This window comes from Anopheles darlingi, chromosome 2, assembly GCF_943734745.1.
Source record: "Anopheles darlingi chromosome 2, idAnoDarlMG_H_01, whole genome shotgun sequence".
Taxonomy (NCBI): Eukaryota; Metazoa; Arthropoda; class Insecta; order Diptera; family Culicidae; genus Anopheles; species Anopheles darlingi.
The window spans coordinates 70,211,057-70,232,622 of NC_064874.1; the positions used below are offsets into that span (position 1 = coordinate 70,211,057).

The window sequence follows — 21,566 nt, forward strand, 5'->3', positions numbered from 1 at the left end:
CACGCTTTGGCTCGCGTTACGAATCACGCGTAATGTGTGAGTACGCTTTAGCTCGCATCAGCCCGCAGCTTCTGACCGATGGCCGTCCATCACTTTTCGTATGGTAATGAGAGGCGAAGCAAAGGGCCAGCGGGCCGAGTGTGGCAGGAAGAGAGGTGCGCGGTTAGTTAATTACTTTTTTTCAGCAATCAATTATCGAGTTACCGTTCACCGGACAACCGACGGAACCGTGGCCGATCTCGGTGCCGGTGGATCTCGGTTGAACTGGCCGAATGGCGAATGGTTACTGTTTCCGCTGCCCCGGGTTGGTCCCCAGCTACGATCCGTTGCGAGGGTGCGATGGAGCGGCAACTGTCTCTTACTCCTTTTTTTCACCCTCGCGATCTTAGTACATGTCTCCCATTTTTCTCTTTCTCTCTTTGTCTCTTTCTCTCGCTCTACGGTTCTTTTTTTTATTCTTTCAAGTTCATTAATTTCCTCGACCTCATCAAGAAAGGCTCACCGGCGCCAGGCAGCGCCCGGTCGTCCCTTTGTCCGTTGATCGCTTTTTGCTTTCGATTTTTCGGGGCAAACCGTGTCGCGCTGTTCAACGCCATTGCTGGCAGGGCTGACGGTGGTGGGTAATTTGACTTCTTTGCCCCTTTTCCTGTTGTTGTTGTTGTTTTTTTTTCGGCTGGTTTTGGGATCAGGAACCCCGCCTTTACGCATCCTCATTGCCGCTGGCTCAGGATGCGCTGGCACCCGTGCTCGCTCATGATTCAAATTAGGCACGGGTGTTGGTTGGACGCTGCGGTTCCTCCACTCTCTCCCTCTCTCTTTCTCTCTTTAGACGCACTCTCCATGGCTACCGCGTGGCCCGGGGAATTGATTATAAATTCATGTATTTCCGATACTAACGGGAGCTACACCGTTAGATGGCAATCCGTTCCCCCCTAAAGGGGTGGACTAGCCATCATCAATTCTGTTGGGTCGCGCCTTCACCGTCGTCCACTGGCGCAAAACAGGCAATCAGTCTTTGGTAGTTCGGCGATAAAGGGGGAAAAAATTGAGTAAGTTTTTTTTGCTGTTTGCTTGGAGCCGCCGTGAGCTTCGAATAGGATGCTCGATAAATTATTAGGTTCTTGAGGATGGTTGAGGTGAAGGAACCTCAACATTTTCTTTACCATCGCGACCCGCGGGAGCAAAAGGCAGGTGCTAGACGTGTCATCTGCATGATAGGGAATGGGTAGAGAAAGTCATTTGAATTTCCAGCGGAACGGGTCAGTTGGGGTCACTTTGGAGGCCTATCTGAGTTTTTAAGAAGTTGCATTTGATCAACTGCGAATGTATCTGGAATATCTAATGGACATATCTAATGGAAGCATGACGAAAGGAATACCCTCAACAAACCCAAGATACATGCAAATAGCAAAAGTTAAATGTTCACAAATTTACAATTTATTATTATAATTTGTAATTGTCTTAATTCCGAAAAGTAGAGAGACATTAAAAGGACTCAACATTTTCAATTATTGGCATTAAAAGCTAACAGGAGTCCGGGAGGAATACGAATCTAGCTGCTACTAAACGGTGGCATGTTGTTGGGCACTTAATGGAGAAATATCACACCTTCTGATGTCCTAGTTCCTCCTAGGCATAACACATAGGGCTACAACAAGAAGTGTCACTCATGGAATGGAATACAAGATTTACATCTTTCATTTCTGACAGTATGTGAGGCTAAGCCACACTCGACAGGTACAAATGAAGCGTTAAAAAAGCCAAACACACTCTACACGCCTATTAGAAGCTGCACCTTAAATACGCACGTCTATACGAATCCAGCATCAACAGAATAGGACCGTGGTGTTAACCCAACGACACGGTACGCAAACTACGGGGACACACCTTAACTAAGGTGTGCTGCAAATGGAATTATAAACAAAACACACAAAAAAAAAATCCAACCAAACGGCTCTCGCAATCCGCACGCTCCCGACATCTTGAGATTGGATTGTACATAGCGTTACTCAGCAGCTCATCCCAAGCACACTCTCTTCAACCCATTCGCAGTGCGACGAACGTCGCGAGTGATAATTATTTTAAGGCATTAAAAAATACACATACGAGTTAGCGAACGTCTACCTCACCAAAAAAAAAACCAGTGGATAAGCAAGTGAACGGTGTAATAAAAAAAAAGCAACCCAGCACATGTAGTGAGTAGCAACAGCCCCCAACGAACAGCCGACAGAGGCTCAACACCTGAGTAAGCACCGTTTACTGGGAAGCGGGTAAACCATTCTCGTTTTACTGTCCTTGATGAAGGTGGGCCACTTAGATGAATGATGGCCCACCGTTTCGTTTTACTCGTTGGCCCTTTTTTGTTGTGGTTGTTGTTGTTGCAATTACATTGGCCGTGTGGTTTTTTGGCATTTGTCATGTTTCAATTTGTATTGCGACCGAGCCCTAGCCAGTTTCCCTTCGATCGTTTAATGAGTCAATACTCCGGGGATCATCCCATCGGCCTGAGAGGATCGGCCACTATTAAGGGGTAGCTAATATGATGTTGAAGATTACAAAAAAAGCAATACTTGCACAGAGGGAGAGATAGAAAGGGTTACAACCGCATCTTCATTATTCATCTCATGTCACGAAAGATTCCCACTGTTATCTCCCCCCTTATTTTGTTATATTTGCACAGTGACCATCCTCGCCCCACCGGAGCATGTCTGTAATGAGTTTTGGTTTTTCGATCAATTTTGACACTTTCAAATGAGTACAAAAACCATTACGAAACGCACCGCTCATTAGGGGGAAGGTTCCGTTTGGACCGTTTAGGATTCCACAACTAACGACAATTTGGGTCCCACGAAGAAGTAAACGGTTCATTATTCGAACGCACAGGAAGCAATGGAACGGTACAAAGGGTCGAAAAGGTTGACGATGTTTTCTTCAACGCATGTACTTTTTCCATTACTGGTTGTATCTTTTGCACAGATTTCGATATTCAATTGACTAGTGGGATGGCTCTGAACATTTACACTTTTAAACTATCTGTACGATACTTTTATTTAATTTATTCCAAAATATCACAAATGAAATTATCCCAAAGATAGTTTTTGTAATAGTGCTTATATACATCGAGTGATTATATAAAAGCTCAATAAAAAGGATAATAAAAAAAGAAAAGTATCACAAACCCGCAGAACTTTCGGTTTGATCAAACAAACAAAATCAAAACCATTTTTTAATCACGTTCGCTCACGCACCCCTTTCCAGTCAGCATCTAATTAACAACCAACCTAGAACCACCAGCCTGAACGGTCGCGGTGACGACAACAACGACGCACTATGACATGTGACGTGAGCGTACCTTCGACCGTTAAACACTAGCTCACTCGAAGAGGTTAACGAGACCGAAATGTAAATGAGGGGCTAGGTTTTACCATTGCGCTCGCGGGGCCTCTCGTGCCATTCACCACAACCACAACCACCCTTCGAGACCTTGATCGGTAACCGCGATGAAGGCGATCGTAGCGAGCAGCCTCAATTCGTGCCGCCATTTCGCGGCACGTGGTGCAGCGAATTCGATCATTATTTTTAATAAATTCATTATCCAATCTCCCGTAACTGCCGATTGATTGTCTGTCGTTTAAGCGAGTGATTCCGATTCGCTTTGTAAAATACTCAAAGGTGTACAGTGAGATGTAGCACAAGCATTTTTGAAGACAAAATTTACACAATCATTCCCTTTTTAATGAAATCATTTTCCCGTTAACAACACAGTTGTCAACACGATGTTTCCAGCAGTAGTAATGTGGAATCGATTAGCGCAGTTTGAAGCTAAACAGCTACCGGAATGGCGCTGCGCGTAACGTCGTTCAGGTGGTTAACTTCATTTTCCGCCCTTCGACACAAAACACGAAATGAGGCGTGAAAGTGTTGCTCGAAATGAATCATCGATCGAAGAAGAGTTGATCCAAAAACCGAACCAGATACCAGCAACAGCAGCAGCAGCAGGCGAGATGGATCATCAGTGGTTCCGGCTGGATTAAGCAACATTCTCACCGCGCTCTTCCTTCATCCTCTCGCTCTCTTTCTCTCTCTCTCTCTCTGTCTGTTTGTCTCTATCTCTGACACCCCAACAGCACATTACATAGAGTGGATCCCGTTGCGAAAGGTCGCCTTCGCCCGGTTTTTTGCTCTAAATACTTCCTGGATCAACCTCAAGAAGCACACATACACACCCAACCAGCCAGCCAGCCAGCTCCAGAGACGCGCCAGACTTATTCCCGCCCAAAAACGTCAAGTCACTCGAATGCCATAAATTAACCGACGCTAAAACATGTGGTTTGCTGGAGGCGAAGGTGGTGTGCCTCTCCCACTCTCCCCCCCCCCCTTTTTTTTTGTTTCTATTCTTCAACCCTGCCCTGGCCACTTGCATCTTTCGTCGTCGTCGTTCGTTCTTTCGGTCGCTTTTTGCTTCCGTTGCTGGTGCCGCTGTTGTTGCTGCTGCAAATGCTCTGCCGCTCGAAGACCACAACCCCGGCACCGCGTACCGCATTTCCCGAGCGTGCACGTGCTTGTCTTTGCTGTGCCAGCCAGTGGGTCCCGCATCAAGCGTCCCGTCTCCACGCCGGATCCTTTTCCCAACCCTTGACGGACCAACCTGCCTGAACTGCCTTTATATACACCAGACACATGAACCGTCGCGTCCGTGTGTTGGTGTCGGCGAGGATTCCCTTGTGACCCGGTGCGGGATAAGGATGACTGTTGGGGGTGGTAGGGGGTGGTGGGAGGGTTTGTATAGAAAGTGCTCAGCAAAAGCACGTGGTGAAAAACGTTAATGGCGTTCGTGAAACCGAATGCCGGTGGAGGCGGTGGCGGCAGCGACGGCGGCGGCGACCAAGACCGATGCTCCTGCTGAGAGAAATGGTGCACAGCCATGCTTCTCTTTTGGGTCACATCGTAAAGAGCAACAGAGAGAGATAAGGAGAGAGAGAGAGAGAGAAAGAGACAGAGAGAACACCGAATCGTCCCCTTCGAAATGGACAAATGATGCGGAGCATAAAAACGGCCAAACCCAGGCCGGGGTTATGTGAACGACGATGACGATGACGGTAATGACGATGATGATGATGATGATGCGGAGGTTTCTCCCGGGTGCCGGTGCAGATCGCGGGCATAAAAACCTAAACAGAGAGAACCGAACCACGACACTGGGTCGGAGAAGTAGAGAAGAGAAGATGCAGGACGGATGGATGGTCGTGGGTCAGGACGCCACGAAACGATAGGAAGCGTTTTTCAGCACGCAACAGTCGCCGGTGATGCCAGAACCACCTCGTCGCCTCCGAACTCGTCGTTTGCGAACCCTCCTGTTGCTGGTGGTCCAAGCTCGTTCCGTCCAACGACAGTGCTGCGGTTCTGGCTTTGGCTCCGTATTTCTGTGGTGTTTTTTTATTCGGAATATTTTACTCGATATCTAGCGAGCTAGCGAGGCCACTCTTTAGCGAGGGACTAAATGGATTGGGAAGAGAGATGACCAGAGCTGAGGGTTTCGAAATGTTTCCTCGAGAGACCGTTTGGGAATTTTGTGATGAGTTCTTTGAGGTAAAGTATTGATTTTGGTAACTAAAACATTATACATGAACAATTTACAACCGAGTTGCTTAAGAGCTATCTTAACTGCGGACGCAGTGGCCAAAGCCCACAACCCATTGCTGCTATTGAGCGATTCAAACTTTAATGCTAAACATTATGCGTCTCTATAACCTTGACTGTTCAATGTGCTACCCAGGAAATTATTTTCGAAAAACAAACAAAAAAAAGACATCCCCGGAGGACACAGAGTTGGTAGGTGGCGCGCGAAACGCTTTCACTCTGGATGATGGTCGCCGGATAGTCGCCGGTAGCACGATGTACGAAACCGCCGAGATCCCGAGGCTCCACCGGTGACGATAAGCGGTCGTGGAAGGAACCGGCCCCGACCGACCACGTGCATAAAAACACTAAAACCCCGCTTCTCCTCCGCCACCACCACCATCAGCAGCATGGGGGAGAGAAAATGAATGCGAAAAGGGCTGCATGAAAAAACAAACAAACGACGGGCACTAACACTACCATGAAAATGCCGAGCCACGAACACGAAGCCAAGACAAACACAAACATGCGCATTGTACATAAGCAGCCCCCCTTTTTCTGTCTCCTTTCGATCTGGTTGGGGCTGGAGAGCATCTACTCAACGCCAGGAGCAGTCCTGCAACGTGTGTTGGTGTTTGTGTGGAATGCTTGAACGGCGAGGACGATGATAACGGCCAAACGATACCGAAAGGTTTTGGATCCTCACAGACAGAGGCGGTACGTACCCGACAGGATCGACCAGGCAAAAAGGAATAGAAAAGCTGATTTTTTTTGCTTTTTTTCAACGACTTTCCCAGGATAACACACTGGAACGGGCGTTGCGCTTAGGTACTTTTAAAGCAGGACAACTCTCGTCACCTAATGTTCGGTCGTTACATTTAAAGTAGAAAATGGTCCGGATCAGAAATTGAAGCTTCTTCTGCTAACATCCAACAACCCATCATCGTTCCTGTTCGTCTAGTTCAAATGTTGGCGCGCAACCAGGACACGGTGGATCGAATCTAGCACCAGCATGAAGAAGCTCGTCGTCCCGAGGACCTGCACTGACCCACACAATGGAAGCTGGCTCCTTATTTCCTTGCAGACTTCTCCGAATGACCGAATTGGAACGAATTCCGCGCGATAACTAATCTCTCGTTGCCGGCCGGATCAATGCGATGTGTCCGCGCCGTCGCTCAACTCTGCCTCTGCCCAGGCCCCCGGCCCCGTGAAAGCTGCTACCGGTGGCAGCAAAAAAAAGCTCCCAATTTATGCTACCGGCGTTGAAGGCGACGCGCCGATATGGCGCGACGACAAAAAAACGACGGAACAAGCCAGAGCGCAGCGAGGACGAATGAGGACGATTCTGGCGCGAGAAAGCAAGAGATGCCGCCAGTGCCGGTGCCGGTGCCGGTTCGGAATCGGCGGGAAAAAGGCATTCCTGCAACCGGCGACTGGAGGCACATAGACACAGACACACAAGCAGCGACACCCTTTGGAGAAGCACAAAACTTCCGCCTAAAGAAAAAAAAACCTCCTCCAATTCTGCGGTCGCTACGCGGAACGTTTCTGACGCTTTGGATCGTCGCTGGTCGTTCGTTTGCAGTTCCTCGGGGCTGCTGTTAGGTGGCATCTCGCGTCTCCCTGACCTCTGCCGGTAGTGGCAGACGCGGCAGTGAAGCCAGCCAGCTCCGTGCCTTTTGGGCAGTTTTGAAACATTTGGAGCGTTTTTTTTTATTTTCGTCTCGAGGTTGGAGGAGGATCGAGAACATAAAGCCACCAGAGCTTGGGCAGTGAGTGAAGACAGTGGCGGGAAAATGGTGATAGAGAAGGAATTCCTGGTGGCCATGTATGAGAAAGCGACGGCACTGCGCAAGCTAGTGGCCCGTATTTTGGCCACGAGGAAAGCGCTCCGATATACGGCTACTGACTGATCGTGAGAGTGGCGCATTCCTGGCCTGATGCTCCTGCTGAGGCTGCTGTTCGTCGTCTGTTCTTCCGCTTCGTTCGACTTGATGGGACTTTGACAGGATGGAGACGATGGTGCAAAAAAAACACCATTTGAACAAAAGAACAGACAAGGGTTGAGATGGGACCGGGATGGCGAACTGGGTTTGCGAACGAAACGAAAGATGGTTGATGATTCATGTGACGCTATTCATCTTACTGCTCATTCCAGTTCCAGATGTGTTAGAGAGTCACCAAACACCAATCGACTACAGGCACAGCAACTATTACATGCTGTTGTAGGGGTTAAAGTGTATGGTTACATCATTTTTACAATGTATTCTTAGTTTTTTTTTCACCTAAACAATGTTGTATAAAAGCAAATTTTTCATGTAAAATTATTCCATTATTTGTAGATATTGGTTTGAAATGATTAGCACTCTGGGCGTAATGGAACTTTGCATCTAAAAAAACACAAATGATTGAAACACGCTCGTAAACCCGTTGAATTAGCCGTTGAAAGGCGGTTCTAGCCCGCCTTAGAAGGAGGAACAGCAGAAACAGAAACCACCGTAAGCATTCCCTTCTAAGAAAGCGAACAAAAAAAACAAAAGAAGAATCATCTAACGGTACATCGTGCTTAGCGTTTCAGGTCGCCATTGGCGAAATCTGGAGCTAAGGCAAACGACATGCGAATGCATCGGGGTTGGCAGCCGCCACCGAACCGATCTCGTCGGACTCACCTTGTTTTGCGCTTATCTGATCGCTTCGAAGTTGCGCGAATTGGTCACATTCCGGAAACTGGGTCGTAGCTCCTTTGAATACGCAAACCGACCCACCGTTCCTATACAAGGTATGCTGGTCCGGGTTTGGTATCGTGGGTGACCTTGAAGCGAACCTCGCCAACGGTTCTATTCCCGCTGCTTAAATCATTCGCATTCGGGTTAGATGTTTCGCTCGCTGGCACCTTCGCGAGAATGGCAGCACGATGGCGGTAATAAAACAAAAAAAATCTATAAACTAACGACATCTCGGTCTCGTTAGCATAAATGGATAAGGTTGAGACCAGACTTTCTTCAATTTACATTTGAGTAACTAAAATCAAATGCATTCAATCGTTCCTCGGTAATCAAGTTAAATAATCGTCACAAAATTGTTGCAAGTAGAATTTGGAAGCATATCTTTACATGTTTATGCTGCAGGTGTACAGATCAAGGATCAAGCTAGGGGAAAGCAGCAATAACTGCTATTGGAACTCTTAGGCTTAGAATAGAACGAGGATTTAATACTTCACCTGCGACTTCCCCTTTATGGTTTCAAGGTGCTGCGTGGTGCTAAATAACAAAGTACGAGGTGATAAGAATAACAAACACAAGCCAGTCAATGTGACACCCGCGGTACTTAAGGTGTCTGGTGATACCATTCGATACAAACGTGCTACCAACGCGCAAGGATAGCTCGCTATGTAAGCTGCACTTCTCGGCAAACATATGCTTTTGCCGCCAGCACCTCGAAGAATCCAGCGCCAACAACCTTACGCCGGTGGTCGGTGCTTATTCAATTTTCTGCCAGCATCGTGTGCCTCAAAGAAGCACGCTTATTCCTAGAATTGTGAAGTGCCTCGTGCTTGGCAGAAGGTTGATTCGTCAGAACAATTTCTTGCAGGTCCATATGTATCTTATGCCAGAGTTCTTGTCTAACCAAAAAAATGGAAACGATTCCAGTGAAATGTGGAACATTCCACCGGAGGTTCATTCCTAGCGGTATGGAAACCACGTTGGATTACCATCGAGTTCACCAAAAAATTGCCGGGAGCGTTGCAAAATTGGGCGTCGCATCGAAAGCCTACCAAAGAGAGAGAGACAGGCCTCGCGAATACGCAATCCTTTTTCTTGCTTCCACAAACATACGAAAACAGGGCGCGTGGCCACGTGCTAAAGTGGGCAATCAACGGATTCTAGGATTCTCGTGAACCACAATTTCCCACGAAAACGCCACACGTGGAGAGGATTAGGAGCGTAGCGTTGCAAGTCAACACATTGGATTGGTTCTGCTGTCTAAACTTTTACGGCCTAACGCCTCCGTCGAGTTAAGAGTTGGTTGGCACTCTACACAAGTTTACAAAAAATCGTTTTGCTGTTAAGTGTTTAATAATTGAAGTTGAATTTAATGTGTACAGAATGCGCCTGATTGCTTCGGGGAAACCACCTCAGGAGCTTGTTTTGGGTGTACTACGAAATTTTCTGGGGTAGGAATTTTTGTTCCTACATCTGTTCGATAGCGAGCAAGCGTTTCTTTAAACCATGTCTGAGTTTCATTTTAAGGAAGTAAATTTGATCATTTGATTTAGATATTGAATCAAATAAAAGCCACAATACCCTTACCTCCTGAAGAAAATAATTTCATTAACAAACATAATGGAAACGAATATTACATGTATCAATACATTAAACACGCCTACTTTACCCTCATACTTCTACACTTTTTAAGAATAAAAAAAACATTACAAGGGTACCGCAATGAATAGAGTACCATGTTCCATGTATCGAGGATCATTCAGCAGCATATGTTTCCTTGATAAAAAGATAAGATGAAAAAATCGACAAATAATTCACAGCATTACTGCTGCCAACGCAAGAAGTACAGCACGATGGCATGGCCGGTGGTTGCTGGATAACATTTCCCACGCATCATGCCCGGACACGCAATCTATTCATGTACTTTGCCTTTTTTTCTCTTTCATTATACTTCCAGACCTCACACGGTCTGTCAATCGGTTGGTCGTGTCATTCATTCGTTGTACCAATCGATTGAAAAGCTTCGTCGACCAGCAATACCGAACACCACGCACTGACCGGCAATAAAAGTCAATTCAACTCATTGAAAATATCCTACACCTTCTGAACCAAACAGACTTCTCTACGGAATATATGGAGACCAATTATAACGTCAAACAACCCAATTGTTGCCACTCTTCCGAAGGAAGCAGCAACCAACAAGCGAAATGGTTAACCGAATCCGATTGAACGAATAGCCTGTCGTGCGTTGCATAAACGTTAGCGATTGCAGTTAAGCACAAAAACGAACACAGAAGACGATGCCCACCTGTGAACGTCCTTCTACGGGTAGGAAAAGGCAGAAACGTTTGTGATTAAAAATAGTGAAAAAGAAACAGAATTTTATAATGACGAACCAACTAAAATTGTCAGATTTTCAAAGCCGTTTAAAGAACATTCACAAAAACCTAACACGAGCGATCGCACAGCGCAACATGGGAGATCAAAAATGGAGACGATGAAATGTTCGGTTGAAGATGAATGAATCGCCAATGGTCGAAGCATAAAAGTGCAGCATGCGCACCGTCCGATCGGTCCGGTAGTACTGTCCCTTCTAAAACATACCGTTGATTGATTGACAGACAGCGCTGCGCGGTCGGTGCACCACAAAACCCAACAGACACGTGAATATACCGCTCCCGAACGCATATCGCGGTTTTTTTTGCGAGATTTCTGTTAACTTTTTGGGCAACAAATGTGCTGCTCTCTATCGATGAGCAGTCTTTGGTCACAAGGGCAGCAGTCCAATGGCGCGCTGCGACAATGTTGCCCTATACCAAAAGTCATGGTACAAAGAGCGGAATCTGTTCTGGAAACGATGAAACGTATTCTTAATGAACCACACAGAGCAGTAGGATCGATAGTTTTAATAAAATTATTTTATTTTACTTCATTCTTCTCTCGTGCCCATTTTAAATTTAGTTCCATCCGGCACCCAACTGCGGCGTGTGCAATAACCTATTAGGCGCTTCTCTCGTCTTTTGGTTGTGTGTCTGTGTATGTGGGTTTTTTCCTTGGCTCCGCACAGTTCAGTAATTATTCAATTCAATATGCTGAAAACTGACCCTCCTTGTCCAGCGGTGCAGACCCCAAAAGCCCAAACAACGCCTCGAGCGATTGCAAAAGGTGGAAAGTAGAAAATCTTTTGCAAAAGTAAAGATACCAGACAGAACAAGGGCCAGTCGGATGAAAATTACGTAAAAAAAACCAGCATAACACACACACATTCGCATTGGCGCGCCGCACCGATCCAACCTGAGTGGAAAATGTTAATGTTTAATATTTAATTAGCGTACTTTTTGCTCCTCTCCGTTGTCTTCAAAGCGATTCATGGATCGTTTTTTGCAAATTTCTTTCCCCAGGTCCAGTGTGATGCCAGTGCCCGGCGACCGTTCCAACGAAGCAAGGGCGACATTAATCATTAAGGTTACATTAAGTCTTAAATACTTGGTACCACCTCGTGCCTTTTGCAAGTGGAAGTGGTTCGTTCCATTTCTTTTTCGTTCTCTGTCAGCTGGTGACCAAAAAAAACTGATTTCCATTCGAATCTTTCGGCCAGCAGCAGGTCGAGGGCCTTTTTAAAACCGTATTTGATTATGTTGCTACATGGAATACCATTTCTAGATCACCAGTAACGGCGCAAACACAAAGGAAAATGATACGAAAAAGGTTAGTGGATGGTAATTGTGTCTTGCATCTCGATTCTTATCGAGCTGAGCGTACAAGGTACTGGGCTATTTCCTTTATGTGGCGGATAAATTTGCATTATCAGAAAGGAAAGGTCCCGGTTCCGACAGCGTATCTTGAGACGAAATCTAAAATCCCCTGAATGAAGACATCTGCTTATAATTTAAGAAAGTATACTTGAGGAAAACAGTTCGTTCGTAACTGTAACCGTTAACAAAGAAAACATTTATTTTTTAGCAAAAACATTGATGTGTGCTTCTTAACGAATATCCTTCAGGGATCTATTGGCAAGAGTGAGCTTCTCTTATAGCATCAGAAAGTCATCGCTACACAGTACAGCAACCGTTCTCTAGAAGGCATATAAAACACCTTCACGAACACTCTAAAATAAGTAAAAAAGAAACAGTTCAGTTCTCTCGATTCAAAAGAACCGAAAGAAAACGATCAGTTGCTAAGAACGAATGCAGCACAAGCTGGCTGTCCTTTTTAAGGCTTAACAAGCTGTAATGCGAACATATTTGAAACTTAAAAAACTGTTGCAAAAATGCTAACCTCCGGCCGCGGCATATTCGTCGGTATGCTACATCTCCACTTGAATGGTTTGGATCGCGCTAATTTAATGTTCCGTGCAGTTTACGCCGTCTAAAGTGTAATACTTTTCCCAGCATTTGAGCTCTTGGTTCATCCTTTTGCCCCTAATCGCAAGGTTCTTTGCACTAGTTTGATAAAAATGCACAAAATGCTGGCGAACCATGAATATAAAGACGTAGTCATCGTCGTCGTCTTCGTCAGGTGATGTATTTTTATTTGCTCCTCGGCATCTTCAGCCCACTCTACACTTCCTGTGCAACATATTCCTAAATTCCGAACCTACCTTGACCTCTGCGTCAGCCATGTGCAGCATCGAGAAAGATGGTATAGCGAAAAACACTTCCATCACTCGTCTCGTGTCGTCGTCCGGCATTCCGTTTACACGGGATCGTCTGTCACCCACTCGCTTGCCACAACCTTCGCTGCAAGCTTTCCTGCACTTTAAGGCAGGCAGACAGAACGAACGGTTGCTAAAATCCACTTCAAACTATCGTGCCCTGCACCTCCCAACGTAACGAGCCGTCTTTCATGGTTCGTTTTTGGGAGAGAAATAACTTTTTATGTTCCCTCATCCACGCCCAAAAAAAACTGCTCACGAGTGAACGCACCGGCACCATAACCAACGCTGCCGGGACTGCCGCTGCGAAACCTATGCGGACACACTGCAGCAAGACGACCAGAGGCTCCCGGGTTGGTTGCATCATCGTACTGTGTCCTTTGATTTTCATTTTACTTTTACCTCATCTTTCGTTAAAGCTTGCAACGTTAAGACTTTTCAGAATGAAAGGGACCACAGGGGGGATCGTCCTTTAAGCTGCTTTCACATCGAGCGCGTTTAAACGCCACTAATAGACGCAGCAGGTTTTTTGACGCAGAAAACACGGTTGTATCACATCAAAATATATGGAAGTGTTCACGTAACGCACCGAAAGCTATTTTTTGGAGCTTTTGAAGAGCTTAAAAGTTGGCGTTTTTTTTTTCGGATCTGTAAAAATCTACAGATTGTGGCAGGTTCTGAGCCGACTGTAGCAGGCTACGCAGGCAAGCCAGCGTTGCCCTTTGGTTTTGCAATTTGTTTTGGCAGGAATGTGTTGAAATCCGGGTAATAACTGTTTTGCGTGAAGATTAAACTATTTATCATGATTTGATAAGGTGGCGGTAGTGATATGGTGCTATTTTTCGTGTATTTTAAATCGACCTTCGCGCAACCTAGGTGTGAACAATAAATTAAGCTTTTGCGTCAAAAAACGCCAACTTTGGCGTTTTTAAAAACGCGTTCGATGTGAAAGCAGCTTTAGTGTTGCTTCTGCAGCAAATGAGTTAGTGAGAAAATGTGAAATTCAACTTTAAAGGACACAATGACGCAGAGAGTTTAGGTCGGATGAGGGAAATTGAGAAACAAAAGATTAAATCCTTAAAGAGTAAAACAATTATTTGTTGTAACAATACATCGTTCCTTCTGAACCATTTCATAAGTGCAAATATATATTCTTTCTTTTGAAAACTCTTCAAAAAAAGAATTCTTCATTAAGTTACGTCAGACAATGAGGTACGAGCTCAGTGTGTTTCACGATCACTTTTCCAACACTCGCCAACGTTACATTCATCTGGCATCAGCTTTTCCCGTCATGCTGAAGCAGTGCAGCATCCATCCTTCTACGCCATTGGTGAAAGTTCCTTTGATGCATCGGATGAATACGCCCAGGTGCAATGGAGCTTTATTCTGCTTAACAATTTGTTCGCGACTCTTTCGCGTAAACCTTGCATATTGCCGATTGCCGTTGATAACTCCTACAGTTGGAAAATTTCCTACATTTCCTTTACAAACGCAATTCACGTTTGAACAAACTAACACTTAAAAAAACATCACTCCTTAAAAGGATAAATTTCACGAGGAACCAGGTGACTCCATCGGTGTTATGTGTGTGTCAGTCTTGCCGCCTTCTATCTGTGCAGGATAAAATTATGTCATCTGCATCGAACCAATTGGCCTCAAAGCGGGCAACCAGAGGTTTCGAAAGTTTTCCTCGTGACCTTCAACGAAAACTTCCAAACATACGGTTCGCTCGTCCTTATATATGTAACAAAAAACCCCAAAAAAACCCGACACTTCATTTCCCAAACTTCTCATTCTTATTAACCCACACCCTCTCGCGCACATTGAACCCCATCCATATGCCTTACCGTAGATTGGCGTCTGCAAAACACGATAAAAGCGCAAGCTACCTGGTACGCAACATTAATCGGGTTTCACTGTCTCGACTGGCGCACCACCACGCGGGCCAATATAGTGAGCTGCACTCGTTACCGTCGTCGATTGGAAAGTTTCACGGAGTTGTTTTTTTTTTGGTTTTTTCACTCTTCTCCTAGCGAGGTCAGAAGAAATAAAAGAAAATTCCATTTTAACTTTTTCCTTCCCAAGACTGACGACTTCGCCAACCGGCGACCGGTATCGCATTCTGATGGTGAGTACTAGCCTACCGCGAGATGCAGTGCGATAAACAAGAGAACAGAACGGTGAAAGGGTGGTCCCGAAAGGACTTGCTTTTCGCATTGAATGCTCCAAACCTGTCGAAAAGTTGTACCCTATAAAAAGGTTTAAGTTTCCTACGAAAGTGGCATCGCACCAGGTGGAAATGGTTCACCAAAATCAGCAACGGAAACACTGATGCCAAAGTAGATGATTGTTGCATATGTTAACATATTTCATCCACGATTTGCAAACAAAAATGATACACTTTTTGGGACAGGGAAATATTAGCGTTAGTTCAACATGAAACGCAACAACAACAACAATTCAACTCCGACAAGCAAGCATTTCGTTTTACAACTATACAACTTCTCCAGCATCTAGAGCAATCATCATCATGATCATCATCCTGTCGCTTTTCCGCCTGCGTTGGCTTTCGCGCAAATTTCCTTTTTATTTTGCGCTTCAGATTTTGCATGTTGCCACTAATTACGTTGCATTTCTCCATCTCCACCCAACGTACCAACCGTCGCCGTGAACCGTAAGAGCGTCGAGATAGAATGAAAAAAAATCCGTGCGCAGGATGGCCCGTATACCAAACGCACCGGGCTGCGAATAGCGATTCCTTTTTTCCTAGTATGCCATGCTTGCCGTTGCCTTTCGCTTGGTCCTCGGAACGGTGCAGCTCTGCTACAATCCCGCTGCAGCCCATTTCCTGCTTCCTCAATTATGGGCACGAAAACTCATTTCATTTAAAGTTTTCCTCTGCGATGCATTTTTCATCCTGGATCCCGTTTTCTGGTTCTCCTCTTGATTTCCTCCTTTTTCCCTTTCCCAGTTCCCTTCTGTCGTTTGCGCATACACGCATACAGGGCTCGTGGCGAAATGCGAAAAAAATGCCAAAATGCTGATGCACCAAGGTTGCAATGCCCTGCGGAAGAAGCTTACCGGAACCGACGGACGACCGTATGCCGTCTCGACCTGGAAAGCTCGATCCTGCTGCTCAGACCTGGGCAAAAGGCAGAAGCAAACTGCGGCAGGTTTGAAGGACGCACCGGTGCCAGTCTCGTGCTCCGAGCGTACTCCCTACGTTCCGGGATAGTTGTTGCAGAAAATGGAAACTTAAATGGCGCCCAAAGCTGGTAGCTTGCGTCTGGTAGCAGTAGTAGCAGTAGTAGTAGTAGTAGTGTACGTTGTGGAAAACCCAAACGCAAAAAGGAAATACGCTCAGCGATGACAGGCCTGGCGGCTGCGGAACATCCGTCGCCCAGTCGCTAGCAATGCCGCTGTTCTCTTTCTCTTCGTGACGAACAAGGGATGGAGAGAAAAACTAAATGTCCCCCCCTTTTCCTCCCTGTCAGTGCATTGGCTTTCTCCGAGTTTTCCATATTTTTGCGTGTGCTCTCTCCGCGAAATTCTTTTAGTGTTTCCTCCACCTGCAGCGCGCAATAACGTTAGTTTGACCGCTCTCGCCCCTTTACCTTTCGCTTACTGGCAATGGCATCTCTCTTTTTCTACCGAATTTCATAAGAGGAAAAGGAGAGAAAAAAACGTCAGACACACCAGCCAGCAGAATAGTGCGAACGGGAAAAATGCACTCTCGCCCTAAAGCGTAGCACCAAAAACAGGGATGAAAAAGAAAAATTTCTGAATACCGGCATGGGAGCGGACAGAAGAGGCAGAACTGCTGCTAGACCACCATTTTGATGGCTTTGCTACAGTTTCCACACAGCATCCTTTCTGTGCCAGAGGAAACGAGTTTTTCGTCGCACTACTGGTCCCTTTTCTGCGTCATACTGATTCCGGCTATGGCTGCGTTTGTTTCAACATTTTTTGGCAAGCAGAGCTGCAGCAGAATAAGAATGGCGGGCGATAGGACAAATCATCGGGTATTAATCTACCAGCTGGTTCTGGGGCTTTGAAAGAACCTTTTTATAACAGTACAAAAAGCATCTCTTTCCGAGAATAGGATGATGTAAGAGATTTGGAAATTATTAAATGAAGATTCAAGCTTTGTTCACAAAACAATCATTGCAACCATTTTAGTTAGTTCAACAAAGGCGACGCAACGTAAATCTTTTCCCAACTATGCTTAGCGCAATGTTGTTTTTCTGTTCAACAAACTTCTTTCTTTTTATTGTCTAACTATTTCAATATTATCAATTGGTTAGTTAAATGTTTTTTTGTTGTATGTAATTGTAAACACATGGCAAAATGACTACTACTGTTATAACTCCCAGGCTATAACTATACCATTCTAGTTGCTTAATAGTCAAACGGTTTGAGCTAGAATTTATTACTCGTCAGAACAGCACTTATTCAAGGCATATCAACCAAATCAATCAAAACCTTCATTGGAATAGTATCGGAAGCATTATGACCGCTCGATATAGGATCATGTTTCGGTTCTGCGTACCATTATAGCCCCCATCATCAACTAAATGTTATCACTCGGAATAGTATTGATCCAAAGATGCACATAAACCCGGATGATAAATATGGGAATGCATCACAGTTTATCAACATGAAATGAGGAATGTTAAAAATATAATAAAACCGCACAGCACATTCCACTCCCATCTTTGCCGACATAACGTTTTAGTTATATGCTCCCTATTGGTGTGCATCACAAATTGTTTAGTTTCGGGCGTTTTTGCTCCTGCTAAATAAAGTTGCTCGTATGCGAAAAAAAAAACAAAAAGTGTTTAACAAAGGCTAATATAAATATCCCACTGGTGGTAAATATGTGTCTCTCGGCCACAGTAGGAACAAAAAAAAAGTCTATTTACCTACATACACGCACAACCACGGCCCAGTTATTCAGCGATCGATCCCCTGTCCCTTTTATCACCCAAACGGTCCGATCTCTATCATTGACCCGTAAGTTCAGCACCTGACATCGGCTTAGTATTTGTATTGTAAACGATGGAATGCAAATATAATCACAAAAGCCATTAAAAATTATTTTAAAAAAATATACATAATATACATAAAGCATAGGTAAGCTGCACCACGGTGCTCACCCTCCTATCCGGTTCTAGCGGTTGGTTGCATGTCAACGCTACTTCTGTTGGTGAAGTCACAAGGGAGGGTGGTAAGCACGGTAGTGGTTTTCATTAAATGAAATCTCACACAAAAAAAAGCGGGAACATTGTTCTAGGGATGCGGACACACGGATACAAAAAATAACGCTATTAGCTCTACATGAAACGTTTCGTCGGAAGCAAATTAAATCTGCATGCACCACGCGCTGGCACTACCCCTCCCCATCACCCCACCTAAGCCTTGTTCGTCATCATGTATGGTGGTCAGTATGTATGGTGGCGCGTTTGGCTGCTATGGTGCTTCGGTCACACCGGCAATATGAAAATGGTTAGAATGTCAGACTGATGGTATCAACGAGAAATCGGAAACTAAAGTTCTAAAGTTTTTATTTTCCAGTAAAGCTGAAATTTGAACCATTTTATTGGAGTCCTTCATGGGTTGAGCGAACATTCAAATTACTTTCCAGTAATATTCTCATGAAACTTTAAAAAAGTCACTATTTCAACGGGAGGTGTGCCTTTTGCAATGACATGCAGCGAATGCAAAAGAACAGCGCTGAACAGAGCAGTAACACAACGCCGGACCGCGTGATTTGAATTTCACAGCACGATTTGTACAGCCATATCCACCGCGGTCAACCCACGGTTTCCCTTTTTTTTCGATCGCATAAAAACGCCCGTGAAACATACGTCTACAGTTACTACTACTACTACTATCAGCCCGGATTCAGCTAACCGCACAGAGTTGCATAGTGCGAACGTGGGGCGCAAAAACAAAAAAAGGCTCATCAGGACGAAGCCCCAACACTAATAGGTGATTGCGAGCGAAAACGCAAAAAGAAAACACGAAAATCCCTCCGCATGGTAACAGGGATGCTAAATTCAAAGTTTACATACGCTCAGCAGATGCGACGAAGCCGTGAGCCCAGTGGTGACCGTCACTGCCCGGCCCGGCCTGTCCACGCCGATTCACTTCTCCTCCACACGGCAATGCAACGGTCACCGCGGACGCCAACTTTTTTTTCTCCTTTCTGTCTCCATTGAACCAATCACGCTATCGTGGCGAACGCGGAATCCGACCAACACGAAACAAAGAGAGAGAGAAAAACACGGACCGTTTTCCAAGGGCTCTCGGTATATGGGCAGCAAGGATACTGTTTCATCCTTCATCAGCACCGAGCCACACCAGCGAGGCCTGGGAATCCGGTCCGGTGGAGGTTGCGGATGCTGCTGATGATGGATATCACTTTGTCGGTGTGTCTGGCGTCGGTGGATGGAGGATGAAAAATCACGCTTCAACCGCCAGCCTCCACCATTACTCTCTAAATCATTGCTGGCACCATCAACACCGCGATGTCCGGTGGCAAAAAAAGGGGTGCGTGTGTCCTGCCGGATCCACGGAACCCGCGTTCCCGCCAAGCTAACATAAATAGCGATACATAAACCGTTACTGGCGACATGAGTGTATGTGCGTTTTTGGTGGTAACCATGTGGCGCAGCATAATGAAACTAAGGGTATTTAAAAAAAAGGTATGTGAAGCCTAGACACCTCTGTCCCTATAACAGCCTCGCAAAGGGACGCAGAAAAAAATCTAAATAAACCACAGACAACGAGTGGGTCAGAGAATGTTGGAGACACGTAGACGATGCTTAATATGATTGTTCATTTGATACCCTGAAGGGCTCTCTATTTTTCAATATAATTTCTACATTTAACTCTCGGCGGCCACACAATTGATTTATGTTCTATTCATCAATAAAACAGACGAAGCTATGCGTTCTGAAACCTGAAGCCGCTGAATAGTGTTATGCTTGAAATTACACGATTCGAAATACAATAGAGAGAGTAGGAACAATCCGTTTGCAATGTGGAGACATAAATTGAGACATAAAAGTTTTTTTGTAATTCACGAAACTGCAAGCTAAACCAGTGAACCAGGAATCTGTTGGTCAAATTATATTTCTACTTGCAACGCACCGAGGACTAACGAGGACAATCCACTCGGTACCGTGCCTGGCAACAACCCTACCTCCAGCACACTAGAAAGGTGCTGTGCTGAGCAAAACAAACAAAACAAACCGAACATGCCGGATTGATAAAATGGTTTTAGGACAAAAAAATGGAAAAAAAAAATAAACCCTCAGAAGAAGAACAAGAAAAAGAAGAAACCACGACTTATCATGACATTTATCGATGCGGAATGGTCCGGTGTGTTTCGACCTCAAAAAAGAAACATAAACATGCACGCACATTTTAAGGGAATTAGATACAAAAAATGGGTGCGAGGCGCTCAACAGGGTGCAAACGGTTTGAAAACCGACCCAGCAAGTAGGACACAATCGGGAGCGCAAAGTTCTCTGGGCGGACAGTGCGTGTGAAGAGCGTATGAGCGTCCATTAGAATAATTAAAGCAGATGCCACGACCTATCGCTATCACAAATATTAGCATTTAAAAAATGTATGATTGCATGTAGTCAACACGATGCGTTATTATAAACAATGATAATTTTTGGTGATCACACCAAAGATCAATTTTGCATAACAGGGAATGTGTCTTTACCGCAGCACTTACCTAACAAACAGTTGTTCCTGATTGTTGACTCGCCAGGACACCACGGTTGCACCTGTAAATGAAAGATGAAACAGTTAAACCATTGCACGGTATTAGCTCATGTAAATGTAAATGTAGCAAATTCACTTCCTGATCGTACTGACACAGACGATCTACCGCATCGGCCTCCGCGGAAGTGTTATTCAGCTACGGAAAGAACCCACACGAAGAAAGCGATCAAAGCATTGCCAATGTACGATCGCCAGTCCAAAACCCACCACCAATGTCTCGCAGACGTTTGTATCGTCCTACGATTCCGAGTTATTCGGTAGCAATTTGACCTCATTCCAATCAGGAAATCCAAAAACAAAAAACAAACAAACATTTCCATCCGGAAAGATGCTCATGAATGGAGGCAGGCAGCCCACTCGCGTGCGAATGCAGCATCGCCCATCGACCGAATCATCCCACAGCAGATCAAAACAACGGCAGCGAATCGGGAATCTTCATAAAAGCCGGCTCGAAAAACACGTGTGCTACAGTGCGAAACTGGTATGGGAAGAGCAGTAGCAGCAGCAGCAGCAGCAGCAGCAGCAGCATAATTAATTCATTAACGTCGAGACACTCACCTCCATCGCTGTCATCATTCGCTTCTGACGAATTGACGAACGACTGTGGTTGGTGGTGTGATGGACTGATACATTCCACGTGCGCCGCTTGTAACTGGCTCGGAAGAAGAGAACGAGAACTGTGGACGGTGGTGGTGTAAAGAATCCGCAAAACGCCACTGCATTCGGGCTACCGGCCATCCGAAGAAGGCATAACATAAGGGATGGCACAA

General features: G+C 45.3%; 1 protein-coding gene across 1 annotated transcript in view; it reads right to left on the reverse strand.

The window, feature by feature from the left end:
• LOC125952393 (uncharacterized) overlaps positions 1–21,566 on the reverse strand; it is a 34,804-nt gene that overhangs the window by 2,603 nt on the left and 10,635 nt on the right. Inside the window, exon 3 of the mRNA XM_049681846.1 lies at positions 20,747–20,798. Within this exon, the coding sequence (XP_049537803.1) occupies positions 20,747–20,798 (52 nt within the window). The remainder of the gene's footprint in view (positions 1–20,746; positions 20,799–21,566) is intronic.